General features: G+C 34.3%; 1 protein-coding gene across 1 annotated transcript in view; it reads right to left on the reverse strand.

Moving 5' to 3' along the window:
- Nucleotides 1-26,415, reverse strand: part of LOC135842966 (protein O-mannosyl-transferase TMTC2-like) — a 533,307-nt gene that overhangs the window by 15,913 nt on the left and 490,979 nt on the right. Inside the window, exon 6 of the mRNA XM_065360664.1 lies at nucleotides 4,075-4,160. Coding sequence (XP_065216736.1) covers nucleotides 4,075-4,160 — 86 coding nt within the window. The remainder of the gene's footprint in view (nucleotides 1-4,074; nucleotides 4,161-26,415) is intronic.

Here is a 26,415-nt window from a genome sequence, read left to right on the forward strand (position 1 = left end):
ATAATGTTTTTAAAAATTAAATTTCTGAAAATACCATACCTATTTGAGTTGAATGAATTCAGGTGTACCCACTCCCAATCCCTAACACACTATTATTTCAAAAAAAAAAAAAATTATGGCCAATTCTTCGACGTTGATTGCCAATTAAATTTCTTCAAAAAAAAAAATAAAATAAAATAAAATAAGGTCGAAAACTTCGACAAAATATTCCGCAGCTAATTAGGTCCTCGTATTTTCGGTGTTTTTTGTTTCGATGTCGTTAAAAGAGTGACAAAAGTATACGCTTTGGAATTCGAAAACGCGAGAGAAAGCAAAAAGGAAAAAAAACCTCGATCGGAGATTCTTTATGTATCGGGTACTCGTATTTTACCCTTTTTACACGCCATGAAAGCCGGAGAAATCTCATTTACCAAATTATGACGCAATTAAGAAAATTAAAAGAAGAAATCGGAAAACGCTTCGAGTTTGAATTCGTAAAATATACGAGCACGAGCTAAACAAAACGACGTGTATCGTAAAACTAAACTAAACCCTGCCCAAAACTCCTCGTCGTCTTCGGCGCTGCTATGTTCGATTTCGAGTTTTCTCCAAGAGCATAAGAAGAGTATAGAAAAGGAAAAAAGGAGAAATCTACGTAGTTAACGAGCGACGACAGAATGATTTCACAGGAATCTTGACGTTTTTTAATAGCGAGCCGAGCTCATTTATACCTTAAATTCTTATACTACGTAATCAAGTTATCAGTTTACGTTTTTTTTTTTTTTTTTTTTTAGTTCTTTTACTTTCATTCGCGAAACTCGGCTAAGGCTTACTGGGGGAAAAAACCGCGAGCTTTTGAAATTTTGGTTCGCATCGAGATTCGAACTCGGCAGCCGAGTAAATTGGTTGCTTTGGCGCGTTGTTAATTCGAAAACTTTTCCGAGTCGACAAACAAATCGACGCGTATAGTCTTTAAAAATAAGTACCAAACATATTTAAATCCTTCGTCTGACATCTTTAATACACCTAATTTGCCTAATAAATTTCCAGCAGCGCTAACAACGACTCGAATTAGCTCGTTTAGTCAGAATTGCGTTATAATTCCTCGTTTCGTTGCCTCCTTTCAATCTTGCTTGAAAATTTGCAGGGACAAAGTCGACGATGAAATTTCGTTCATTTTTGCCAAAAAGAGAGCAATTGTTTTTTTTTTTTTGGTGTGGAACGAGAGCGTGAATTACAAAGAAATAGTTCATATTTTACTACTGACAAAAGTGAAATGACACAGGTTAGCACCAGAGGTGGTAAAATAATAACGATGTTGAGTCGTAAGTCAACGACTCGGTATAACCATGATGAGAACAAGGTGCCAGGTCGGTACATTGCAAAGGGAAGGGAAAGAGGATCGAGGACTCGAGGAGGGAAATTAATTACAAATTATGAATTTGAGCACTACACGACGATATTTTGCGCTGTTTTGCTCCGTTGCGTTGCGCTGCGCTGCGCTACTTCGCCTCGTATTTCGTAATTACGTGGTAATTTTTTTCCCAAGTCTTACACCTCCCTTACTCGAGTCGTCTACCGTTGGTGTTCGAAGTTCACTGTAGTGTGTAAATAAGTAATGCAATTATTGCGGTGTGCCCTTTTTATCACCTATTTCCCGCCCATTTTGTCGCAAGGTGTGGGGTATCTCACCCGCAGTGTGCAGATTGCTGCCGAGTTTGTACACAATAAGCTCGTTAGGGTGAACGAATGTCGTTTCGGGGAAGAATTTTTGACTTATTTTCACGCTGCGAGTGTTAATTTAGGTTCGTCGAGATGGATATCGGATAGAATACCTTATCGTTTGCTAATGACTTGAGAAAAAATACGCGAAATTTGAAGAAATTGAAGAGAATTCAAAACAGCATAATCGGATGGAAAAATTTTAATGACATCTCAGATCAATAATTTCAGTGAATCGAATCGAATCGAATAGAATCATTCATTCACAAACGATTGGCGATCGAACAAATTGATTGATTTCTAGGTACATCACTAGCGAACGAATTGAATAATTTTTAGTGAATCATTCGCGAACGAAGTTACTGATTCGTATAAGTGACTCGTTCACGAACAAATCTATTCACTTATTTAGATTTTAATGCATCATTCGCGAACTAATTGAATAATTTTTAGTGAATCATTCTCGAACGAATCGATTCTTTTACTCATCTTTTGGTGAATCATTCACGAACGAATTGAATCATTTTTGGCGAATCATTCGCGAACGAGTTGAATAATTTTTGGTGAATCATTTGCGAACAAATTGAATAATTTTAAATCAATCATTCGCGAACGAATTGATTCGTAAAAGTAACTCGTTAGCGAACGAATCGATTCATTAATTCAACTTTTGGCGAATCATTCGCGAACGAGTTAAATAATTTTTGGTGAATCATTTGCGAACAAATTGAATAATTTTTAATCAATCATTCGCGAACGAATTGATTTGTAAAACTGACTCGTTCGCGAACGAATCGATTCATTAATTCAACTTTTGGTGAATCATTCACGAACAAATTGAATAATTTTTGGTGAATCATTTGCGAACAAATTGAATAATTTTTAATCAATCATTCGCGAACGAATTGATTTGTAAAACTGACTCGTTCGCGAACGAATCGATTCATTAATTCAACTTTTGGTGAATCATTCACGAACAAATTGAATAATTTTTGGTGAATCATTTGCGAACGAATCGATTCATTTACTTGATTTTTAATGAATCATTCGCGAACTAATTGAATAATTTTTAGTGAATCAGTCGCGAACGAATCGATTCTTTTACTCAACTTCGGTGAATCGTTGAAGAACGAATCGAATAATTTTTGGTGATTCATTTGAGAACGAAACGATTCATTTACTTGATTTTTAATGAATCATTCGCGAACTAATTGAATAATTTTTAGCGAATCATTCGCGAACGAATTGATTCTTTTACTCAACTTTTGGTAAATCGTTCAAGAACGAATCGAATAATTTTTGGTGAATCATTCGCGAACGAATCGAAATTTTTTTAGTGAATCATTTGCGAATGAATTAAATAATATTTAATGAATCATTCGCGAAGGAATTGATTACTATAAGTGACTCGTTCGAGAACGAATCGATTCATTAATTTAACTTTTGGTGAATCATTCACGAACGAATTGAATAATTTTTGGTGAATCATATGCGAACAAATCGATTCATTTACTTGATTTTTAATGAATCATTCGCGAACTAATTGAATAATTTTCAGTGAATCATTCGCGAACGAATCGATTCTTTTACTCAACTTTTGGTAAATCGTTCAAGAACGAATCGAATAATTTTTGGTGAATCATTCGCGAACTAATTGAATAATTTTTAGTGAATCATTCGCGAACAAATCGATTCTTTTACTCAACTTTTGGTGAATCGTTCAAGAACGAATCGAATAATTTTTGGTGAATTATTCGCGAACGAATTGATCACTATAAGTGACTCGTTCGAGAACGAATCGATTCATTAATTCAACTTTTGGTGAATCATTCACGAACGAATTGAATAATTTTTGTTGAATCATTTGCGAACAAATCGATTTATTTACTTTACTTGATTTTTAATGAATCATTCGCGAACGAATTGATTCTTTTACTCAACTTTTAGTGAATCATTCAAGAACGAATTGAATAATATTTAGTGAATCATTTGCGAACGAGTTGAATAGTTTTTAATCAATCATTCGCGAACGAATTGATTCGTATAAGTGACTCGTTCGCGAACGAATCGATTCATTTACTTAATTTATTTTTTGGTGAATCATTCGCGGACGAATTGAATAATTGTTAGTGAATCATTTGCGAACGAATATATTTATAAATTGAAGAATTGATCAATTTGTTCGCGAACGGTTCTTTCAAACTTTTGACACCTAATTACCAAATCCCTCCGTCTTCCTCCCATTTCGATCATGGGCAAAGACCTCATCAAGAGGTCTTTGGACGCATCCAGGTCCACCTCCGCGGACGCTCGCCGCGTAGCACACTACACGATAAAAGAATTAAACGAAAATAAAAACCTCTTTCAACTTACGAGCTAGCATCGGTCTGTAATGAATTGCCATCTTATAGCTGTTGATTGCCTCTTCATACTGCTCTTTTCCGTGCTGCAAAATGCCCCTGTAACAATAACAGTAACAATAACTTCGCGTCGCTAACTATAACGGGCTAAAAACAACAGAAGCACTTAAACAATAACCATTTGCCCGGATAATGCCACAGTAAAAGACAAAAGTCCAAATCGACTAACTTTTCTAGCAAAAGCTATAACCTAACTTTGATTACTGTTGTTGCCAACTTCGTTAAACTTACTAAAATACATTTATTTGTTAATGTTAAGTGGTGATTTCGAACGAGTGCCTGTCCATTTCGTGCGGTATTCTCCCCTCCCCCTCACCTCCCCACCAACCCTCCTCGTATCCTTCGCCAACACATCTCATTTATACTGTACGAGTACACACTACATATTATACGGCGGCGGTATATACTTTAGACTCGTACACGCATCTAAAACTAGTAGCCAGCGCCATCGCCTATATCGTGCGAGCAGCCCATATCGAAAAAGGAATATCGTCGTTTATACGACGACAACGATGACGATCAAATATCCCTTTTTCTCTGTGTCGTCCGAAGGCGGGCAATATTACACAAAGAATTTTAGCCCATTTGTTCCTCCTCTCTTCCTTTTTTCCCCTTCTTCTTAGGAAAACGAATCGAATTTCATATTTGTAATCAAACGGCCAACCATGCCAAGTATCCTATCAATTGCGATAGTAAAAATAAAATTTCGATAATCGAATGAAAATGTGAATTCACCCTTCACGGAAATAGACGAAAATTACATCGAAGAAGCTATATTCACAAAAAATCACTTTATTGGTCTCAAAAGGAGTACTAAAAATTTTTCTGCGAGCTTCCAAAAATTATCAAATTGGATTTCGAATTAGATATTAAAAAATATATACAACCTTTGGCATTTTAAGCTCATCAAGAATAAATTAAACCAAAGGAACCAGCACATGAAAAAAACACCCAAACATTCGTCATTCTTAAAGGAAAAATACCATTTTTTTGAAAAAATCCTCGCATTCTAAATCTTATTTTCAAACAAAAGGGTGAAAAAATTCATTTTCCAAGAACTCCATCAACAAAATACTTTCCTCTTTGTACTCATTTTCCCGAAATGAGAAAGAGAAAACGAAAAATAATTTTGAATAATTTAATAAACGATTCGAAATAACTCGAAGAAATGACGCAGTGAAAAAAAATTCCAATTAAAATCTCTCATCTTTCGTTTAAATAAAATAAAGAGAAGAAAATGAAAACAATTAAAAAATCTGATAAAGTAATATTTCTCGTTTTATTAACAATTCATCTTATTCTCTCGTTTTTTCTCGCTTTCCTTCTTCTTCTTCTTCGTCGTCGTTAAAAATTGAGTAAAAAACACATCGCGAAATTTCTCTCGTCGAATTATTAATAAAGATGAAAACGAACGAATCGAATTTTTTCACAAACGAGGTATACTCGCTTTGGTTAGGTAGGTAGGTACATCGAAAATAACGATGATGACGCCTTGTTCAAGGAGAAATTCGTAAATCAGGACTACAAGTAGGTATTTCCATCTAATTAATTAGGTAGGTACCTATACTGTACATCGGCATCTCTTTTCGTCTCTTTTTGACAAAAATCATCATCATGGTATAAAGAACAGCCTAAATTTCGATTCGAAATTTTACGCGGATTTTCCAAAAATATAAAAATACCGAATAAAAAAACAAAAAGAGGAAAAAGCGTATCGTTTATAAAGGCGGCGGCGATATAATGAAAAGGGAAAAGAGTCGAGCCAGGGTTGCGAATGCCTGGAGAAGCACGATGACTGCGGGAAGGGAAGGGAAGGGAAGGGAAGAGAAGGGAAGGGAAGGGAAGGGAAGGGAAGGGGAGGGAAGGGAGGGGAGTGAGGAAAAATCCTCTTTAGAAGATTTCTTGTCTTAATTTCTTTTTCGGGCGTTCGAATGAAAAACCATGGAATTAATTCCGAAAAACGCTTTTATGCTGTCATTTTACTTTTTAGAAAAATATGTCAACGGAATGTCGGAGAAAGCGAGACGGAAGATTTAAAAGTGCTCAAAAACTTCAACTATTTAGTCAAAAATCTTTTTTATCGCGTTCAACGTTGGCGTTTCGTCGTCATCGTTCAGGTTTCGCAGCTATCTCTCTACATACAATGAACATGTTCGTCGCTTTTATATCGTATGAGAGCATTAGGTTGAAGAAATTTTTGTTTTTCAAACGAGAATGATACGAATTCTTGTTCCGTTGGGTAGGTGTAGGCACAATGTAGGTGGGTAGGTAATTTTACAAAAGAATAGAAAAAAATTTTCCTACCGGGTTCCATAAATTCTTTGAACTATCGTGTAACGAAAAATTTCAAACATTCTTCACACAATTCTCGTAAGGGATTCTTTTTTGGCAAGCACAAAAACTGAATCATTTTGAACGAACCGATCAATTTTCCTAATTTGATTCAATAAACGGATCGATAAAAAACTTGATACGTTTTTGGCGAAAGATTCATTCGAAAATTTTACACAGTCACTGGAGAACGATTTGACTGAATTAATTCATCAATTGATTCACCGCGAACAATATTTGAAAATTGTTACAGATGAACCACAATTAAATATCAGAAGCTGTTTGTGATAGAGTCATGAAGTGAATCATTCGCGAATGATGGAAATATGGAAAATATGAAAATTTTGGTTCATCATGACCCATGCTGCTTATAAATTCTCAATTTGTTTGCAATTAATATGTAGTTCGTTTAAGAAATGTACGAAATAGCTTGAAAATGATTTAGGCTTCAATACTCGGATCGTTCGCGACTAGTTTAAAAATTTTTTAATTTATTGATCTTCACACGAACAATTTAATGTAGGTGAAGTATGAAATAAGTAACTGTGAATCAATCTCACAAACAAGATCAATAAATCGTTCAATACTGAAGAAATCGAAAATTTAGCCTCATTCGAGAACTTTTAATTCTATTGAAATCAAATTATTATGAATTTATGAGCATACACTCGCGCAAAATTTTGAGACTTTCTCAATTCAGTTTCATTCAAGGTCACGAAGCTCTGATCAATTTTATTTTTCAAGAGCTGTATTCAATGTTTCTAGTAGCTATACGAGTTCCTGACAATCTACGGTAATTATTGGTATTAATGTAATCAAGATGATTAATTCAGTGATATACATATATCACCAACTAGTAATTTATTGCAATCAAAGTGGGTCATTACCAACCATTTTCCTTGAATTACAGTATAGTACCGGTGATTTGCCAAAATTTTAGCAACTATTGATAATTTACTGAAATATTAGAGAATACTGCAGGTAATTCACCACCATTTTAGTAATTACTGGTAATTTACCAACACTTTAATTATTTTTGGTAATTTACCAAATTTTAAAAAATACTGGTTATTTACCAACATTTTAGTAATTACTGGTAATTTACCAAAACTTTGGTAATTATTTGTAATTTACCAGCAGTAATTCCTGGTAATTTAATAAACATTTGGTAGATACTGGTAATTCACCAAACATTTGGTAAATACTGGTAATTTACCAACATTTTTGTAATTACTGGTATTTTACCAAAATTTTTGTAATTACTTACTGGTATTTTACCAAAGTTTTAGTACATACTAGTGATTTACCAAGATTTTAGAGAATTCTAGTAATTTACCAACATTTTTGTAATCATTGGTATTCTACCAAAATGTTGATTATTTTTGGTAATTTACCAAATTTTTTTTTTTTGGTAATTTATTGAAATTTTGATTAAGTACTTTTGGCAATTTACCAAAATTGGCAAAATTTTAATTTTTTGGTAACTCACCAAAATTTTGGTTGTTTTTGGTAATTTATCAAAACTTTGGTAATTACTGGTAATTTACTAGCAGTAATTACTGGTATGGTAAATACTGGTAATTTACCAAAACTTTTGTATATACTGATATTTTATCAAAGTTTTAGTAAATACTAGAGGAGGAGGTACAATTATGGACCCCCCCCCATGGTTTAGTGTACAACCACTAGCGCTATGGTCATGCTGGGTACCAAAAATTATACTAGTAGTGTAGTATCGATGATCCATGAACTTATTTCGGATCCATGCAAACTTGGGTATCTCTCATCAGCAATTGTTTTTTTTTGCGCATTATTTTCTTACCAATGGAAAATTTTACAAGTTTTTCATTCAGTAGGTAATTCATCAACTTCAAATAAAGTTTGGAAAAAAAATTATTAGCGAAGTAAGTAGCTTACAGTGTGTACTTTCAAAATATACTTTCATATTTGTCTGTACTTCAACTAATTTTCATAATTTTTTTCATTTTTCATAAACTGCGTCGATTTTTTTCATGGGTATAAATATGGACCCCTAAATTTTTTTACCTAATTTTGATTCAATATTTTTTAGAATGTCGAGAAAAGTGTTATTAACAAAGAAGACAAGTCCAAAGTGTCGAAAATGGACCATGATTTTTTCATTTTTCATAAACTTAGCCATTTTTTTGGATGGGTATAAATATGGACCCCTAATTTTTTTTTCATTCAATTTTGATTCAATGGTTTTTAGAATACCGAGAAACGTATTATTAATAAAGAAGACAAGTCCAAAGCATCAAAAAACATCTTCAAATAAATTTTTGTTCAATTTTCTGAAATTTTTATTCATTTTTTTGAGGGGGTCCATATTTGTACCATTTTATGTCACTTTTCTAAATTTCAAATTTCTCCGTGAGTTTTCAACAAAACAAAATTTTTTTCCAACACAATATACTAGAGTCTTTGGCTTTTCGAATGGTACATATATTCAAAAAAAAAATTTGATAATTTTTTCTACCCTTTAAAGTCAAAAAGCTAGAGGGGGTCCATATTTGTACCTTCTCCTCTAGTAATTTACCAAAATTTTAAAGAATACTGGTAATTTACCAACATTTTTGTTATCATTGGTAATTTAACAAAATGTTAATAATTTTTGGTAATTTACCAAAATTTTTTTTTTTTTTTTGGTAATTTGCCAAAATTTTCGTGATGAATCGTATTTTACCAAAATTTTAGTAATTACTAGTAATTTACCAAACTTTTGGTAAATATTGCTAATTTACCAAAATTTTCCAAGATTTTTGTAATTACTGGTACTTTATCAAACCTTTGGTAATTAATTAATGGTATTTTACCAAACGTTTAGTAAATCGATACTAGTAAATTATTAACCAAAATTTTCAAATTCATTTATTCCATATTAACATTACACAGCAACGTATGTACACAAATTAACGACACCCCTATAAATGAATAATTACTGATAATTTAACAAAATTGAGATACTTATCGTAATCATTGTTTCATGTATCATAAAATTAGGTATTACCTACATACATTAGTAATCGCAATGTTGGAGGATTTTGACCAATTTCAGTCATTTTGATTTGAAATAGTTGAACGACATTCAGAAATTTTTTTAGCTCCGCATGTGCTCCTGTTGGAGGTTTATAGGTTCTCAAAAAGGGGACATTTTGCACATTCGGAGTCATAAGGTTATGCATCTCAAAAAAGTAAAATTTTATAGGAGAGCGGTTTCTTTTCTTTCTTTTTTTTTTTTTTACATATACTTGATTCATTATTTTCATCAAATTATGTAGTAGGTAGGTACTTTGAAAAATGAGTTCTTAGAGAGCGAATATATCAATGTTTGGATAACATTTTCAGCTGCAAAATTTCATTGAAATCGATCTGGAAACGAAACGAAATGCCCTACAAAAAAATTTCGTAGAAGCAAAGTTGCAGAGAATTAAATTTTCAATCGTCAAAATGTCGTTAGTTTTTTCAAGAATATAGGTACCTACTGTATAGTTTTTGAGTTTTTCTCCAAAAACTGAAATTTCATGAGTGCAAATTCCGTTTCCATGAAAAGTGTTCCATTTTCATACAGGTATTTGTTCTGGTAACAACTTCTTGTGACTATTTCTATCTTGAAAATGTTCAAATTCATCAAAATTGTTTTTCAATACTGTATATATGTATGAGTGTTATTTTTGGTAGCAGAGTGTTATAAAAAACCCCAAAAGTGCAGAAATGTCAAAAATCGTTTTTTTTTTTCAAAGAAGTAGTTACCTATAACCTTACTACTTCAACGGTACAATTTTAGAGAAATAAAAACGTGTTTCTTTTGCTCTAGCCCATACTTAACTTTAATATTTTTGCAAGCAAATCACACAATCAATTCACTGCTCAGGAGAAGAGGGGGGGAAATCCGGCCTGAAAAAACAAAAATAGGTACATACATACAATCGAAAATGCATAATTTTCATCCATTCCATTTTGCCTTTGAACGAGTTGTCATATACAGCATATAGAAGCACTAAGATGACAACACCACATCTCTACACCCTCATACCATGTGTACTAGTAGTGTGCAGCGGGTACTTCTTGTTCAACATTTCACTTCACAGTTCACACATACGTGATATGTACTCTCTTTCGCTCGAGATATTTCAAAACATTTATTTAACGCGATATCTTCGTCGCGGATCTCCTCGTACTCGTATAACGTTGTCGGTTGATTTTCACTCGAAAACACCAAGAAAGAGGCAGTCTGCAGTGAGACGGCTCAGTGTGTGATTCAGTGGCATCAGCACCTACCTAACGTATCTCAAATGTAAACAAAAATCGTACTCTAGTAAGTGTTTGTAAATATTTCATCGCCAAGGCAGCATCACAGCTTCTCATCTACGAGACGACGAAGACGACTTCGAGATTTCAATGTACTGCGAAGACGGTCTACGATACTTGTATCGTAATCGAACATCTTATAGACGATTCTCTCGTTCTCGTTTCCGATTGTAAAACAATTTCCAAACGTTTAACCCTTCTACCTGCATCATATCTTACCAAAGACAACGTCATTGTTACGACGTATACGTGGATGGAAAATCTACTATCGAGGTTCTTTCTGTTCTTCTTTTTCCAACGCAAGAAAAGAAGGAAAAAAAAAATAAAATGAAAATAAACACCTAGCGTCATGTCATCCTAACAGTAGGTAGGTAACCAGACTATCGTCGCATTTTTCTCAATCTCCCTCTCGAGAAGCGATGTTATCTTCTTATACAATATTTGTTTTACTGTCGTGATGAAAATTCTTACACTCGTTTAAGAAAGGTACGTCTGTTATCGACAGACATTCGCCAGAATCTGAGATACTCTCGAATACGAATGTCTCTTATTCTCCTCGTAAAATTATTATTCTATTTGCTCGGTCTCATCGAGATAAAATCGTAAGTATAGTTTTACCAAATCGAAGCATTAACAATAGGTACAATAAACAAGTAACTTGATAAATACTAAAAAGAAAAGCCAAAGTCAAAATATGCAAATGCATGTCAAGAAGAAAACTCAATTTTAACAACCTCATCTAAAATACAAACGAATAAAACTCAATATTTTGAAGAAGTTCAACTTGACGAAATCGAAGCTCTTCAATTCTATAATTCAAACTTTGAGCTCATTTGAAATTTTCTCATACCTACTCAAGTCTCATGAGAACCATATACAAAATCCTCTCAAAACTCACACCCCCTCATTTCTTCATCATTTTTTACTCCGTAAAAGTACAATTTAAACCCTTGCAAAAAGTTGTTTCGTGGAAGGTGGAAGTATTTCACGAAACAAACAAAAACACATAAAAATGATGAAAAATTCTAAACAATGGTTCAAAAATGCAAACGGAAAGAAAAATTTTTCACTCAAAACGTTGACCCGAGTTTCGCGGCGATGTATAAGTTATATTTTTTCGTCTCGCCTGCACAAAATAAGTACATAAAATGGGGATGAAAAATTCGAAGGAGGGGGGGGGGGGGTATTATATAGTGTATGTTCGTTTCATACACATTTTACGTACTGTACACTACGCTCTGTGTCTGTATATAAAGCGTACTATATACTTTCAAATAGTAAAATGATGACTGGTGCATTTTGCATCTTTTCACGGTACTTTAGATTTGAAAAACGTATTCGTAAATTGCACCTCTCTGTCGCTTTAGTATACTCGTATATCTACATATGTAGTACTGCTTCTGGCCACATTGTGAATAGAACAGAATCGGCCCGTTTTCGCAGCTCTTTCTCTCGTATGCCCTGGGTATATTTCAGTGGTGGATTAAAGATACGTGTATAAGAGAGAGAGAGAGAGTGAGAGAGAGCATGGCGGTCGTAAAAATATACAAAATACGCTGACGCTTAAATTTATAGCGTAATTTATCTTTGTATGGAAAAAGCTGCGCAGCCAGTATCTGTACTGTACTTTTGTAGAAAATATGTACGAGTACAAGAGTATAGCGTGTTATAGGAGTTGGGAAATAGATGGAAGAGAGTTGACGAAATGTTCTTCTGTTCTGTTTCTTTTGAATGGCGAAGGCACATGTCATCTTACAGGAAAGTGCACGTTCAGGAGAAAAGAAACTATCTACATATAGGTACATACGAGTAGAATTGAAAATACGTAGTGTGAGAGGAAAAGCTTTATAGGTCTGTATACATAGACATACACGTAAACCTAAGTCGATCTACATAGCTTATGTTTTTTTTTCTACAGTATTTTCATCTTTCGTTTTGATTGAATTCATTTTGAAAAATAGGGTGCAGTAACCTCTCCGAGAAAAGTTTTGAATTGTGGATACTTGAATATATGTTCTGTGCTTGAAACTTAATCACGAAATGTCGTTGAAAGGAACTTGTTTTCTCAATCTTCAACGTCAGAGTTCTCTCTAACCAGAGGAGGATCGAAGCCATGCTGTTGAGAAGGGACAGGAGGGGAGTGGGGGGGGGGTGTAGATAGACTTCTTTAAATTTTTGAATGAGAATCGTAAATGGTCCAAACGAAGCGAGGGCACAAGCCTTTGGAAAATTTATAATTCGAAAAAAGCTCAATATTTTCTTAATTTATTCAATGGTTTTTTAAAATTTCAGGGCTCGTACTCATTTTTTTCAAAAAAAAATTGCAAACCGCTTGAAAAAGTAACCAAAAAAGTGACAAAACATGGGGAAAACATTTTAATGCCAAAAAAAAATTACCGAATAAACGAGAACGATTCGTTTTTAATCAAAATCTAAAAATGAAACTTGATAGAAACCTTGCAAAATTTTAGTACAAAGCAGGACTTTTTGACAATTTATTTCCAAAAAAAACGTGTTTTTTTGCAATTTTTGTCAAAAAAAAAGTTTAATTAGGTAAGTAGGTACAAATTAATATTTTTCAACTTTTTGAAAAAAAATATCTTTTTGGCAATTTTGGGCGAAAATTGAGAATTCTTACAATATTTTTGGAAATGAAAGCGAGACTTTGGACAATTTCAGCATGAGAAAGGATTTTTAGCAGTTTATAACAAAAAAGCGACACATTAAAAAATTTTTTGGAAAAAAATGAAAGTTTTTGGATGCAAAAATAACACAATTTTTGGCGAAAGAAGAAAACTTAGGCAATTTAGACAAAAGAAGAGACTTTTTTATTTTTGACAGAAAACGAGACTTTAACAATAATTTTAGCAAAAACAATTTTTGTTTAAAAAGTGAAAATTTCTAACGATAAGTTGACAAAATGCAAAATATTGACAATTTTTGCGAAAAGCAGGACTTTTTGGAAATAATTGACAATAAGTAATTGGTACTATCTATTTGGAAATTTTTGACAAAAAAACGACCTTTTTGGAGATTTTTAAGAAAAAAAGTGATGCTGAAAAGCGAGAATTTTCGTTAAAAATATAAATTTTGATAATTTTAGCAAAATGCAGCTAGGATGGTCAAGCAATTATTAACAGAAAAAAATATTTTTTCTGCTTGAAAAGTTGGACAACTTGCAACTTTTTGATAGAAAACGGGACATTTTGACAACTTTTAGCAAAAAAGCCAAACTTTTGGGCACTCAATTTTTGGGGAAAAAGTGGGTATTTTTAGCAATTTCGCTCTGAAGAGCGAGATTTTTTTTAAAAATTTTCCAAAAAGCAAGATAATTATTAACATCATTTAAAGGAAGAAACAAACTTTATTTCATTTTTGGCAATTTTAGACAATAATTTCTGGTAAAAAAAAAACATCTCTCGAGCATATTTTGAAAAAAATGAAACTTTTTGGGATTTTTTGCGAAAACTCACAATTTTTGGCAACTTTTAGCAAGAAACGAAGCTTTTTTGCAACTTTAAAAAAAAGAGGTTTGTCTCTATTTTTTGTTCAGTAAAAGTCTAAGGCTTTGTGACTATAAATAAATAAAGCTGAAAAGGACGTGCAGCCAGCTGAAAAAAAAAATCCATACTTTCACAATATTCACTATCGGTATTTTCAACATTTTTTCTTGTTTTCTTCAAGAAGTAAGTATAGGGCAAAGATTTGAAAAAAATGAATATCGAAAAATTAAAAAAAAAAAAGTAAATTATAAGTGAAGTAGTCAAAAGTTACTTTTAGGGTTAATATGCAATGCATTCATTGAGCTAATAATTTGTATAGGTATGTTATTTTCACATGGAATAGCACCAAACTAGGGGAGGGGGGGTCACTTTTTTTTGTTTCTGATAAAAAATGCAACCTTTGTTTTATTCTTCAACTTTTGCAAAAATTTTTAAAACTCAAAGACATATTTTCCATTTTAAAAAAACAACAACAACAAGCAGTACACAAATTTGATCAAGTTCAAGCAAAAAACTAAAAGTTGGTTCTTGTTGCATTCAACTTTCCAAACCGATACGTTGAGGTTTTCAGGCCTTCTATTTTAAAAATCCACTGGAGGCTGCAAAACGAGCCGAAAACAACAAAATTCGATTTCGGAGATCGAAAGAAAAAAGGTAGGTAAGTACAAACTAAATAATTTCAGCCCTCTATCACAATTTCATTACATGATTTTTTAAAACGTACGATATATTTTTTTAATCATCAAAAAAGCAAAAAATAAAACTCAACTCTTCTACGAACCAAAAAACATTTGCGTTCGTTCCTTAAAGTGTAACATGCCTATTTGAGACAATTTTTCGACTCCCCCTTCCCCTTACCAGAAAATAATTTTGAAAAATTTCTCATTTCAAAAATAAGTACTGCTCCAGTGCTTCTGAATGCCACTTTAAAATGCGTTTCAACTAAGTTGCCACTAGCCTTGAAAATTTATCACGAAAATCGAGAATTTTTAGTATTTTTACCCCCTTTTGACCCCATTTGCCGGACCTAGATCAGTTTCAGCTTTCAATTCGTTTGGTACATTTTCGTCAATGTCTCTCCGACTTCACTTATCTCTCCTGCATTTTATTTCAAAATTCAACATATGTACGTTAGACGTTCGTCGGAACACCCTGTATAACGTACGTACATCGTGAATTCTCCTCGGTAGAGAAGTAAGGCGCAGATAAACAGTCGCAGATAACAACGTAATAACAAGGTAGCAAGAAATAACTGAAGGACAGAAGTACTTTAGATAAGATAAATAAATTATGATCCAGGTACAACCCTCTTGGCTTTGCTAACAAATTACGTGATCGTCGTAAAACCGAACCCCTTTTCCATCCTGCAGTAAGAAAGAAAATCAGCCACCGAGCTATTGCACTCATTTACCTACGTATATAAGTATGTATAGCATGGGCTGCGTATAGCGAAGAAATTATACGTTATAAATTCAAATTTCCTAAACAATTCCTCTCTCGCTGTCTTCTTGCAGTACTTGTTTCCCCCAAAACCGCGTCACATTTGGAAACTCGATGATAACAAGATTCGAATCGAGGAAAAAGAGCAGAAAAGTGGAAAGTGAGGTGACTTTGCCCTCGCTTGGTGTATCAGTCGAGATCTGGTTTATAAACGATAAATATATGCTAGGCTATTTCTTTGTGAGATTCCCTGTTTTCTTTATTCGTCATTCTACCCCCTTGGCATAATATTATGTAATAAATGTTTATTACCCTATACATTTAATACGTACCTACCATTTTTTTTCAGACGTAATTTTCTCATTATATTTTGCGAAATGAATGATCCGTGCGTTAAGAGTATTGCATCTGGTTAACGTAGGTAATAATAAAACAGTACATTTAGCGAGACTGCTGTGGAAATGGGAGAGGGGGGGTTCCGTAATGACCTTCCCTAATTAATTTTGGCATTATTTTCCAAATTAAATTCAGCATTAAAAAAATAAACAGATCCTATGCAATCCATTACAGCAATTTTCCTCCCAAGCTCACCAGGAAAGTAGGTATCTGATCCAATTTGCAGAAACATTTTAGAATCAGGCAAAGAAAATTCAAAAGAGAATATAAAAACACAATGACCAAGTGAATTTTTTCAATTCCAGTTTATTCACTCGCTATAAAAAACTTTGAAATTTGATAAAATCGAGGTAGAAAGCTGAAACTTGGTTTATACCCTATTTCTGATGCCCTGGATCGAATGAAGATGGTTTCGAGCCATTCTGAAGCCTTCGAAGGGTTTTTGGATTTTCCCATTTTGAAACAAGAAAATTATAAATAGTCCCAAGATTAAAATCAGCACCCCAAACTTTGAATAACTGTCCTCTTAATCCCCTTCAACGATTCAGAAACATACATTTTCCAAATACTCGTAGTTTCTATTTTAAGGGGCCTTACTTACTCGTATGAACAAATGCACGCAGCGAATTCCCCCCTCTTCTTAGTGAACTTACGAAAAGCAAAATCATACGATTAATACAATAATATAATACGAAATATTCGACTCGAAGTGGCCTACATGCGACCCGACGAAATGAAATTATTATATTCGTATAGTCGTGTTCTTACCTACAACAGAGGTTAAAAAAAAAAAAACAGCAAGAAAGAAAAGTAAAAAAGAAATACACAAAAGACGTTTGAATCGCTTGGTCAGCGTTACGTGAAATTTTATGAAAATCACCTTTCAATTCTGTTCTTTTTTTTCACTCGTCGACCTATTGTAAAAGGATTTTTAAATCCACTTTTCTCGATAAAGGTCTTCCCTTATCGGTGAATGGAGAAAAAGAAATACCTTATATATCGACGTCGACGAGTGAGACGAAGAGGACGGACGTCATCGACGACGAAAAGTTGAAAACAGAAAGGACGACACGAGTATACGTAAAAAAAAGCAAAGAATCCGAAAGATCAAAGTTATGCTATTCGTCTAATATTTTTTCGAATATTCCATTACAGAGGCTTAGGGATTTTTCGACGTTGAAATAATTGAAGCGTTTAATGTATAATAAAAAATTGTACGAGATTGCGTCGAATTGTGGCGCGTTGTTGCCGGATTTACGAATAATTTTTCCATCACATGAGCTGGGTTTTATTTTTCATATCTGTTTTTTAAAAAGTTTCAAGCCGAAAATTAAGCTTTTTGAAATAAGAAACAGAGAAGCATTTTTTCAAGTGAGAGTATCCTCTTCTTTATGTCTATTCCATTTCGATGGACTTCAAGAAGTCCAAAACGATGTAAGCCAATTTTTATAAACACGAGGTACGTGAAATTTCACGATTAAATTAAATTTTAAAACTTTTCTACTTCTCTGTAGGTAATATGAAAGCCAAGCATATCCACCCACATGTTGTTCCAATGTGTTTTCTTTCGCCTTCTCATCTTTTTACCTCTGTCTATGCTTGTTTGAAATAAGGTGTGTGATGGCGAAGGCGAAGGAGGCAGAAAACCGAGGCGTAAAAAACTACCGAGTAAGTATTTTGAAATGGCTGAACATACGTGAAATGTGTAATAATGTCAGCAAGGTTGTGTATGTAAATTTTACATACGTACAAGTACATACAAGACTATACAGCGTATACTTGCGTGTACGTTTAAAAAATATCGTCTCCGAGCATGTTTTATTCATGCTGCAAATTTTTCTCTCTTCTTTTTGCTCTTTTTTTTTTTTTGCAGCCCTGGCCCCGTGTCTCCACCATGCTCTCTCATTTCTCCATATTCTTCATCTTTTGTACTATGTACAAATCCATTACATATTCAAGACGTGAGACCGAATAGATCCGGTGTGATATGAGAACAAGAAGGAGAAGCAATTCTCTGAAAAGTGTCACTTCCTGGTAATGTGTGAATTTTGCAGCTTATATGGAGCTCGTCGTGTTGGGGTTTCACGGTGTTGAAGTGTTGGGTTTTTTCTTTTCTTTTTGTGGACGAAGGAAGGTCGTGTTTGCGGTGAAATTTAGAATTCGTGGACTGAAATGATGCCTGTATTAGAAATGGTATTTCCATTAATGATCAATTACATTTTTGTAAGTAATTTAAAAATTTGCGAGAAATTAAAAAAATTGTAAATTATTGGCACCCCTGTGGTCTCAAAAAAAAGTCCAATATCAAATTTTGAAAATTTTTGAAAAACCTGACAAGCTAGGCACTTTAAAGTATAAGCCATAAAGAAAAGATAGGGGCGAAATTTAACAACAGTGAGCTGAAAACAACATCACTGCATATAGAGCCATTTTCCAACATTATCTAATCATTTTTTTGAGCGAAATATAAATTGCAAAAAAATATACTTTTTTAGCCTCTCTTCTTCTTATTTCCTATAAAGAAATTAGAATTTAAAAATCACTTTCGATGATGATTTTTTGGCTGAAATATTTTCACAAAGTCATTTTCAAAAAATTTTTCGTCTCCCTAAATTTTTGGTATTTTCAAAAATCTACTTAAATTAGGAAAAATTGAAGTTGAAATTACGAGACGGAGAGGGAAAACGAGGAAAAAACAGCGAAACTTTCAAATAACAGTATTTTCCACTCCCCACTGCATCCTCTCTTCCCATGATATTTTTTAGTCAAAATAATTTTCACAAAATATATTTTACGAGTAATTACATATTTGATAAGAATCCTGATTCAGTTGTTCATCTCATTAAAAATATGTACAGTAAAATTTGGCCTGATTTTGATTTTTTGATCAGAAAATCTAAAAATCAAATCAGAGGGGAAGGGAGAATGAAATTTTCAACTTGTCAAAAAATGACAATTATTCTTCATTCTCTCATCATCATTCATCAGTGAATCAAAAATTCTCACGAATAGGTAATAATTTTTCAAGTTTAAACATTCCCAGAAAACATTTTTATTGGCCACTATAGTGGATGAACCGAATAGCGCCTTCAAAATTTAACCCCCCCCCCCTCCTTCAGAATCTTTCTCCTCCCACTTTTTTCCCAGTTTTGGATACTTGAATGCGAATTATGCAATTGATTTTTTTTTGGGCTTTTTAAAAATTCGATTTTGCAAAAAAAAGTTAACCTAACAAGAGTAACACGAGAGTTTTTTAGAGGGGGAGGGGGGGGAGAAAGGTGACTGAAAATTTGTAGACTGGTGAGAAACAATTTTTTTAGTTCAGAAAAGAGATAGGAATTGACCAAAACGAAGCGAGGGGAGACGCTTTTAAAAATTCGGGATTTAAGAGGCAAAAAACAATGCATTTAAAAAATTTGGTTATTTTTTTGCTCCAAATTAAACGTTGGGTTTTTTGTGACGAGTCCATTCTTTCGACTACACAATTTTGGAATTGGAATAATGGATAGGTAATTGGACATATCAATTTTGAAATAAAATAAAAGTAAACGGGCTCGAGCGAAGGGAGAGCATAAAGCTTGCGAAAATCTATGCTCAAAGAAAGTGAAAATAGTACATTTTTGGTTTAAACATGAGGCTCTGGGTGCCATTTGGTGTCTAGGAGTTCCTGGTGACCGCCAGGTAGCATCATAGGCCAGTCCACCTCTGCTCAAAAAACATGTTGGCTTCGGAAGTGACTCTAGAGAAGAGATATGGAACCTCAAAGAAAATAAATTTTCGACAAAAATCGTGAGTTTTTTCGTTGGGGAAAATTTCTTTGTCCCAAAAAATAGTACCTATTTGAGATTGTGGATCGCCTTAGGCCATTGCTGTCCAAATCCAAGACCGCTTCTAGGATTTTCAAATCGTTTACTTGTGGGTAAATTTGTGTTTTGAAATTCTTTTCTTCTCAAATATGTCGCATTAATCAGGTCAAAACGAAGATAGTATTTTTGAAACTTGGGAAATATTTTGGAACAGAGTAGTGCAAATTTCGTGGTCATTAATTTCCAATTTCAAAAAACCTTTAAAAATTGGTAAGTTATTGGCTATTTTTCTTGATTTTTTTAAATCAACAATAATGACCAAAAAATTGACACCATTGGTTTCCAAAATATTTCCCTATTTTCAGAAATCATATCTTTCTAAGTTTTGACTTGATTAATGCGAAATACGTATGTATTTGGGGAGAAAAATTTTCAAAATACGAATTCATCCTTTAAGCTTTCAACCGGTCAGTAAAATCTTAAAAGTAGTCTTCGATTTTGATGGCAATGACTCAGGTGGGCCCAGAATGTGATATATACATATACAGTAAGTGTTAGACTGTATACAAGCCGAAATGGTTATAATGGGGAGGATGAGAATGTTTTCCTAACGAGTGAAAGATTAGAAATATTCTTATACGAGTATTCCTAATATCAAGAAGAAACCATTTACTTACCCTTTGCTAGCTCAGCTTATACCAATTTTATTTCATATACGTCAACAAACTAAACGATTCGATGAAATAATTAGGCTCACGGTGTTACGCGAAATAATTGAAACACAGATTCGTTAACTCCAATGTAATCGTTACTGCAATTTTGGCATAGAAAAAATATTTTCTGTATTCAAAGGAAGTCAGACAATGTTTTAGGTCTCTAGAGTCAAAAATTACGAATCTTTGCTCGCAACCTCCTTTCGAATTTACGTCTTTCGACAACCATTAGTGCCAAAATGGTGGATAAGTTTTCGTATATTGATGTAATTTTCACAACTAAGTAATGTATGCGTGAAAAAAAAACTTTCGACGGTGACGTCATAAGCGTATATGTCATATTGGCACCTGGTATTTTGTTGGAACAAATTAATGTCTCGGAATTGACAGTCGAGATATTTGTTAACGTAATTATTACGCTAGTAAAGAAGCAGTCACATTTAGTGACAGTTGATCGAAAGCCAAAGGTAAAGAGATGCAGGCAGTTGTCTTCTCGCTTTCGTCTTCAACGTGTCAATAAACTTGCATACTTATTCGGTTCGCCGTAAATATACGCGAGCCACGTCAGCCACGTGTTAATAAAGTTGCCTACTTGGTTTGCCGTAAATACGTTCGTTGAGGGAGTTCGACGTCGAATGATGGAAGAGTTAGTGGCCTGCTCACTTTTGACATTCAGGTGCACGTTGATGTCCTGAAAAATCTGAAGAGTCCTCTACATTCTCTAATCAGCACCCATTTCCTTCCTACTGAAGATGATAGCTCCCTCTAACTGAGGTTTTAAGGCCAATATCGTGCATAATATTGATCCCAAAACACTAAAGTACATAGCTCAGAGAAATCATTTTACTCTGAATTTTGTTTTGAATGAGCTCGAAATAAATTTTCCATCCCATAAGAGGAATGGAAATATTAAAAATAGAACTTTTCCTCACCTCTCAGCTTCTCTAGCAAGCGTTGCATTCAGTCATCAATTTCTCTCCCGTTGAAAATCTATATACCTTTGCAAAAACCTTACCCCGAACGTGATAAATTCCTGACATTTTATCAGCAGACTTCATAGTACCTTTTAATTTTTCTCGATTACCAAGGTACATACATATCTTGTCGGTAAATTAGACACATACATTTCTCAGAACGATCAGATAGGGTCGGGTAGGGTAGTTCGGTGTATCTGGGGTAGCTCAGTCAGAGTGAGAAAACTCACTTTTATTATTCGATCAACGCGAACCATTCATTGGGATTTTTTGCTCGAGTGTAATTTGCCGGAAGACGACGACGACGTCGACGATAAGGCTCTGCCGAGAAGAAAGCAGGGGGAAAGGAAGCTTCCGTATATAAGAAAAGAATCGCCAAATTAAAAATTATCTTTCATCTCTCGGCAGCGGAGCGTTTTCAATTCTCACCTAAACGATATTTTACGCTGCAAACGCCGCTTCGCGTCGACCACCGAGTACAAATTGACTCCTGTATAGTACAGAAGGCGGCCGCGGTGGTGCTGCCTCGTGCTCATTGAATCGTCTTTACTATATCTCTCTCTCGGCTTGCGTTTCTGCTCCTTTAATCCTCTTGCCAGGTCGTGGTATTATAGCGAAATTATGAACCTTATTCCGCAAAATAGAGAGGAAATTAGTTTCCCATCCGGGTACGAGTTCTCTCCTACGACCGAACCCCTTCGCCTCACCCGCGCCCGCGTCCGGCATCGTATCGTGGAAAAGTAATTCGAAAAATACCCTTTTCGTATACAGATACACATACCTTAGATATAGCTAGGTACGACGATGAGTACCCACATATAGTATACTCGAAATCCGAATAAGCCAACCCAATACCATATCCTGAAGAGGTACAGAGACTTGATAGGTACTAGGTAGCTAGGTACATTAAATACACACATAAAATTTCTCTCGGCGCGATCTTATCTCGCCTATATTATTTAAAAAGAACACGCGCCACGCTCGCGTCCTGCTTCGAGCTATAAAATAAGCCATCAATATTGTTTAAATACGCGATAAAAAATTCTCCCCCTTTATGCAGCAATACGTAAATACAAAATATTCGTACATACGTATAGTAAGTGTAGTACTTTACCTACCTTGCTATCTTTACCTACGTAATAGTTGCGTCGCGACGCCTTGCGTAGTGTATTTCAGCGGGGTACCCCTTTCTATCTGGAGCAATGTTAGAGAAAACGTATAAAAAAGGTTCTATACAGGGTGTCCCATTTGAAAGACGACTGCCTATCTGTAATTTTTTTCATTCCAGCCCCCACGAGTACTTGGCCTGATTTGGAAAAAATTGTCCAGTTCCTAAAACTAGTAAGTATTTTAGATTCTGAGTCCACCTAGGCCATTGCCATCAAAATCGTAGACTACTTTCAAGATTTTACTGACCGGTTGAAATTTTAAAGATGGATTATTTTTGGGGGAATTCGTGTTTTGAAAATTTTTCTTCTCAAATATTTTACATTAAAATTAATCAAATCAAGACAAAGAAAGATACCATTTTTGAAACTGGGGAAATATGTATGTGTTTTGGAAAAAAGAGGTGCCAATTGTTTGGTCATTAATCATTATAGTTAATTTTGAAAAATTAAGTAAAATAGCCAAAAAATCACCATTTTTTTCAAATTACCCAAGTAAGCTTCTTTTTGTTCATTTTCCAGCAAAAAATGTTCTCAATATCTCAATTATAACCAGCACAACAACCTTCATCATATGACGTCACAGGCAGACACACAACAATATCTATGGTGAGAGGTGATAAATACAAGACAAGGTACCAGACAGGTAAGTTGTCTGTTAACAAGCCATGCTACGTTTACATCGACCAGTTCCAAAGGTTAGTTTTACACAATAAGCTTTTGTTGGTTAGTTTCATCAACTTCGAGCATCCAAAAAAAAACTGACCCTTGTTCAGCATTTTACAATGAGAATGAATAATGTTTACCGGGAAAAATAAAAATGCTCATTCATAAAATTATTAATTACTTCCAGAACGAACAATGATACAAATAAGCTCACACGATGTTTTGTTCATTTGGTTTTTCAATCTAGTATTTTACGACTAACCAATAGTTGCAAAAATCATTCCGTAAGCGATCTGCTCAGAGGCAAAAAATCTTCGTGAACTAATAAATCACTGATACATCCAATTAGATGGAGATGAAACAACGAAAGTGAGCAGTTTTAATCCCTCGGACAAAAACCTTCGTTCGCGAACGATTTTCTCGGTGATATGTAAATCATTGGCGAACGAATGAATCACTCATGAATCAAATATGGTTCAAAACGGCGCAAAAAAACTTCAAAATTTCCAAATCCGCCCATAAAATTGTGAGAGAGTCGTTCGCGAACGATTTACTCAGGGGTAAAAAATCATTCGCGAACGAATGAATCACTCATGAATCGAATATGGCTCAAAATGACGCAGCAAAAATCGAAATTTCCAAATCCGCCTGCGAAAATGTTGAGCAATTCGTTCGCGAACGATTTGCTCGAAGGCAAAAAAATCATTCGCGAACGAATGAATCACTTATGAATCAAATATGGTTCAAGACGACGCATAAAAACTCGAAATTTCCAAATCTACACATGAAATTGTGAGTGATTCGTTCGCGAACGATTTGCTCAAAGGCAGAAAAATCATTTGCGAACGAATGAATCACTTATGAATAAAATATGGTTCAAGACGACGCATAAAAACTCGAAATTTCCTAATCTACACTTAAAATTGTGAGTGATTCGTTCGCGAACGATTTGCTCGAAGGTAAAAAGAAATATTCGCGAACGAATGAATTACAGGTGAACAAAAAAAAGGTACAAGACGACGCAGAAAACCTCGAAATTTCCAAATCTACAGATGAAATTATGAGTAATTCGTTCGCGAACGATTTGCTCGAAGGTTTAAAAAATATTCGCGAACGAATGAATTACAGTAGAACTCAAGAAAGGTACAAGACAACGCAGTCGTAATTTCCAAATTCACCCACAAAATAGTGAGTGATTCGTTCACGAACGATTCGCTCAGAGGCAAAAAAATCATTGGCGAACGAATGAATCACTGATAAATCAAATTAGGTGAAGTCGACACCACAAAAATCGACTGTTTTGATACCATCGTCAAAATCTGAGACCAATTCTTTCGCGAATGATTCACTCAGAAACGACAAATCTTTCGAGGTTCAAGGACGACTGATTCATTTCTGAATCAAAAGTCTGGTATCAGGCGATGCGGAAGAGCTTGAAATTTTCAAAATCACCAATAAAAAATTGCAAGTAGGTAATTCGTTCGTGAATGATTTGCTGAGATGAGGAAAAATTAAAAAAGTGTTCGCGAACGATTGAATCACTAAAAATAAATCAAACCAGGTAAAGATAACACAACATAACTTTTCGTTTTTTGTTTGTGAACGATTCGCAAAGAAAATCATTCGTAAACGACAGCATCACTAATGAATCGAATCTCGGTCAAGACGACGCAGCAAAACACGAAATTTTTAAATCTACAAACAAAATTGAGTGTGATTTGTGCGCAAACGATTCTCTCTGAACTCGAAAAAAAAAATTAATGAATCATTGAAAACTCAAATCAGCCGATAACACGATATAACTGCATAATTTCAATCGTGAAAATCCGGTTCAATTCGTTCGTAATCGATTCGCTGAGAAAAGATATTGGGCAAAAGTGTATAAATCATTCGTCGCGAACGAATAAATCGCTGAAAACTCATGTTGTACAAACAAGACATATGCAACAAGACTCGACATTTTAAAGCCAATTATCTAAACAGAATTCAATTCATTCGTGAACGATTTTGCTCAGCCACAAAAAACTATTCGAGAACGACTCAATTAGGTACTGATGAATCAAATATTGTACAAAACAACGCGACAAAACTCGCGAGTGATTCGCTCGCTCGTGATTTTCTCACAGGCGACAAAATCGTTCGCGAACGAATCAACCACTGAAAAATTACATCAGAGAAAGAAACACCGAACACTACAAGACTCGACGGTTTTAATTCCATAACCAGCAATCTGACTCACGATTTGCTCCAAACTTTACATTTTCAAATTCATCAATGGAAATCAAAATGAGTCGTTCGCGACTGATTCATCCAAGAGTGAAAAAAATTCATTCGTGAACGAATGCATCACTGACAAATCAAATCAGACAAAGACAACTTGACGAAATCTGACATTTCTGATTCCATCATCAAAACCCCAATTCAATTTGTTCGCGAACGATTCGCTCAATAACGATCAATCTTTCAAAAACGTTCGAATCACTCCAACCTCACATCAACTGAAATATGAAAATACATAACCTGACATTTTTAAATCCACGAATAAAAATTTAAGATGATTCGTTTGCGAACGATTCGCTCAGAAGCAAGAATAATCGTTCGCGAACGCATCAATCAGTGAAAAATCAAATTTAATGAAGATCACACCTCGAGATTAGGCATTCAAAAACTCAACATCGAAAACTAGACTGCATTCGTTCGCGAACGATTCGATACTTTTATTATTCTGTCTAGCCTCTGAAAATGTCAATAAACAATATATATTGTGTGTAGCTGTGTACTTATTCACAAACGACCGAATAGTAGGTAGGTAATTAGAAAATATACAATTCGTTCGCGAATGATTTGCTCAAAATTCATAACGACTGAATCATTCACAAACAAGCGAATTTTCTCATATGAGTACCTTAGAGTCAAACCCAGAATTCTCCAAATTTTTCAAAAATGAGGTTATGATCGTTTTGGGTACAG

Source organism: Planococcus citri, chromosome 4 (assembly GCF_950023065.1).
Source record: "Planococcus citri chromosome 4, ihPlaCitr1.1, whole genome shotgun sequence".
In the NCBI taxonomy this organism is placed as follows: Eukaryota; Metazoa; Arthropoda; class Insecta; order Hemiptera; family Pseudococcidae; genus Planococcus; species Planococcus citri.